Here is a 1,928-nt window from a genome sequence, read left to right on the forward strand (position 1 = left end):
GGAACTTGATCTTTTCTCATCCTACAGGAGAGACCTCGCGGGATAGCGCCATGTGACGGATGGCTGGCCTGGTCTCAGGATTCAGGACCCCCGGTTCCTGATACACTAACAGATGTATTTTAAGTTGTTCAAGCTTATCGTAAATGCTCGTAGACTCTATCAAAATATTATATTTATAATTAATATATAAATATTTCAATATTTATGTTCAATAAAACTCGATTTTAATTTTGTTCCAGACTACTAAAATCTCAGCGCCGGCTCTGAGAGTACCGAGAGCAAATTGGCGTCAGGTGCCACCAGTCAGTACGTACTAGGTAGCAGAGAAGATTCCATCCATCCCTTCTTTCACGTTGCAATAGTTTCACAGTGAAACTATGGGACTGGCTTGAGGTGTCAGGGCATTTTGTGCTGGGTCGTTCATGCACTGGGCCGGTGTCTGGTCACGCAGCCAGGCATTGCCACCCGATCCAACCCAGTTACCCAGCCCGAGTTGCCCGCTTCGATCCACGCGTAGAGAAACTGCAGCGGCAATCGAAAACGCGCCGTGACTCTACAAATCCCCGGCTAATTATACCACGACGCTATATAAACACACGCAGATCGCCATTCATTCCTCGTGCCAGGGTGAACGCAGCACAAGCGCGGTTGATCCAGTCGCGCACGCGTACCATACTCTCGCCGCCTCACCGGAGATGATGGGATCGGGCGCGTGCGACGACGAGGTGGTGGACCGGAAGCCGGTGATCAAGCCGGGCGTGCACCTGACGCTGAAGGTGCAGGACACCGAGGGCCGCACGCTCGTCCGCACCGTGCGGAGGACCGAGAGGCTGCAGGGGCTCATGGACTTCTACTACGCCAGCGTGCCGGCCGTCACCTACGGCACCGGCCGGTTCCTGTACGACGGCGGGCGGCTGGGCGGGTGGCAGACCCCCGCGGAGCTCGAGATGGAGGACGGCGACGAGATCGACTTCTTCACCGAGCTGATGGGCGGCGGACGGCCTGCGTAGCTCGCTGCAGGTTGGCGTTGTGCAGGCGTGGAGCACTGCTCTGGTGCTGTCAGTTATTATATATGCATCGTGACGAGGTAGCAGCTGATGAAGTATTTTGAAATTTCAAGTCATCAACTCATTATAACGTATTAAGTCGCATGTCCTGTGAGAACCAACCTTTTTTTTTATTCTGTGATGTGAATCTCTTCTTCTGCTTGAAGAGACGTTTTGTCTACGTAGTATATCACTCTGCTAGAGTGAGAAGACTGTTCGTTTTGCCATGAACGTTTCAGATGACACTGAGAATTTACCCCGCCAGAGGACCGAGAGAACGTTTCAGTAGTTCCACTCCCTGGTTGGAGCGTTGGGGCTCTCATGTTTGCTGAGCAGACTCCAATGGATCTTGAGATGGAAAACGAGGATCATCAGACCGACTTTGTTCCCAGATTGATCGGTTGAACCTGATGAGTAGTTTACCCATCTAACTTGTTGCTTCCGTTATACTTTTGTTCGAAGTTTAACTCCATCCATCTCTCTCGTCTTATGGTTTTATTAGAATAATATGATGGTCAAATTTTATCTAAATTGTGGGCAAATTTGCCAAGTACTTCATTTGACAAAAAAGAAAAAGAGTACACCTAATGCTTATGCATGCTGTAAAAGAGTATTTTACAAGTGCCCGTGTTCATGCTTGTTATTGGCAATAATACTCTCTCTATTCTCAAATATATGTCATTTTTGGAATTTGGTTTTGTTATCAAATAAGTGTCGTTTTTGGTTTTCTATGTGGTGTTTTTCGAAAGAACCCCTAATTAAAGCTATTGGAAGTTGGAACAATATTGAATTAGTGTGGTGGATTGGTGAGTTATAAGCTATTAATTGGAAGTGGGAACAATCAAGGGGTAAATATGTGAAAGGTGATAGTATTAATTGGCT

At 47.6% G+C, this 1,928-nt stretch overlaps 1 protein-coding gene across 1 annotated transcript; it reads left to right on the top strand.

Moving 5' to 3' along the window:
- Positions 1-271: 271 nt before the first annotated feature.
- On the top strand, positions 272-1,295 carry LOC133891636 (small ubiquitin-related modifier 1-like). Its single transcript, XM_062332368.1, has one exon. The coding sequence runs from the start codon at positions 696-698 to the stop codon at positions 1,008-1,010; it is 315 nt and encodes a 104-aa protein (XP_062188352.1). The 5' UTR covers positions 272-695; the 3' UTR covers positions 1,011-1,295.
- Positions 1,296-1,928: the final 633 nt, after the last annotated feature.

This window comes from Phragmites australis, chromosome 14 (assembly GCF_958298935.1).
Source record: "Phragmites australis chromosome 14, lpPhrAust1.1, whole genome shotgun sequence".
NCBI classification, from domain to species: domain Eukaryota; kingdom Viridiplantae; phylum Streptophyta; class Magnoliopsida; order Poales; family Poaceae; genus Phragmites; species Phragmites australis.

Excerpts from the sequence above, each read along its gene's own strand:
- LOC133891636 (XM_062332368.1), top strand. The coding sequence starts at position 696 with ATGATGGGATCGGGCGCGTGCGACGACGAGGTGGTGGACCGGAAGCCG.